The 1,139-nt window shown below is 35.6% G+C and overlaps 1 protein-coding gene across 1 annotated transcript in view; it reads right to left on the bottom strand.

Moving 5' to 3' along the window:
- Positions 1–1,133, bottom strand: part of LOC113465172 (aminopeptidase N-like) — a gene marked incomplete at its 3' end in the record, with an annotated part of 9,075 nt that extends 7,942 nt beyond the window's left edge. The window contains exons 1-2 of the mRNA XM_026819246.1: positions 869–1,133; positions 79–266 (exon numbers count right to left, since the gene is read on the bottom strand). Coding sequence (XP_026675047.1) covers positions 79–266; positions 869–1,102 — 422 coding nt within the window. The remainder of the gene's footprint in view (positions 1–78; positions 267–868) is intronic.
- Between the last annotated feature and the right edge of the window lie 6 nt (positions 1,134–1,139).

The raw sequence follows: 1,139 nt of genomic DNA, 5'->3' as shown, positions 1-1,139 counted from the left end.
GTCTTACACATATAGTATCGTTTATAGAAGAAAGAGCATACGAATCATCAATTATTGGAAAAGAAAATGTAGACTTACACAGTCGAAGGATTTCTAAGCCATTGTTGATATGTTTTCTCAGCGTAGGATGTGCAATTCTTGACGCCAGCTTCGCAGGCCCATCTCATTGCGTCTTTTCTGAGCGCTTTTACGAGATCGCTGTCGTTCGCTTTCGGTTCAAAACCCACGTGCTTCGACAAAGCCCTTGTCAGGTATGCCACGTAACGCTGCAAATTTCAGTATTTTATACACTCTAGAGTTGCTAGTTTTATTATATTGTATCATAATCTGTGCTAAAATCATATAAACTATTTTACGATATACAGCAAATCAATGAAAAAATGCCCAACGCGTTAAGTATGGAGTTACATATTTCGGTTGGAAGCAGGATTGCAGATTTTTTTAATTGCCGCATTAACATTCAAAGTTTGAATTCTAATCGTCAATTCAAATTTCTTTGAAATTGCTTTGTTTAATTACTTATCTACCCACTAAAACCAGTTCAACAATACACTTGTATAATACGTAGACTGCGGATGTTTACGCATATTCCTATTTTTTGTAAATAAAAGTACACAATCAAAATGCACATAAATATTATTAATAGTTTTTTCCTTTAAATATTATAAATTGTATTTTACTTTGAATATTTTATATTTCCTCATGTATTAGTGCATTCTGTATTAATTGAAATTATTAAAAATTCCCATAAATGTATAAACAACCGTAATCTAATGACAAGTTAATCTCGCGAAAGCTTTTCGTTTATCGAAAAAGCACATTAAATGCAATTTTGTATCTTCGATTTTGTATTTGCAGTAGTTCTTACCCTGAAAGTGTAATATTTGTCGGAGGTGCGTAATAAGTTCTGCAGGAAGCTCAAATGCCTGAACGCCGGTTGCCAGGGCACGTAATCGGTCTCACGACTCAAGAAGAGAGTCAGATTCAAAGCGACCGTGTAGTTCAAACGATCAGCACGAGCTAAGTTGAATGCGTCGTCGATCATCTGCGCACGGTTCACCGCGTGTATTTTGGTGTTGTTTCCTTTCTTCAGCTCTTTCATCAACAGTTCCCAATTTTCCACATCATAATTCACACGA

The sequence above is a fragment of the Ceratina calcarata genome, unplaced genomic scaffold (assembly GCF_001652005.2).
Source record: "Ceratina calcarata isolate Rehan_Ccalc_2016 unplaced genomic scaffold, ASM165200v1 scaffold971, whole genome shotgun sequence".
Lineage (NCBI taxonomy): Eukaryota > Metazoa > Arthropoda > Insecta > Hymenoptera > Apidae > Ceratina > Ceratina calcarata.
The sequence above is the reverse complement of the archived record's forward strand: the minus strand, read 5'-3'. Positions and strand labels throughout refer to the sequence as shown.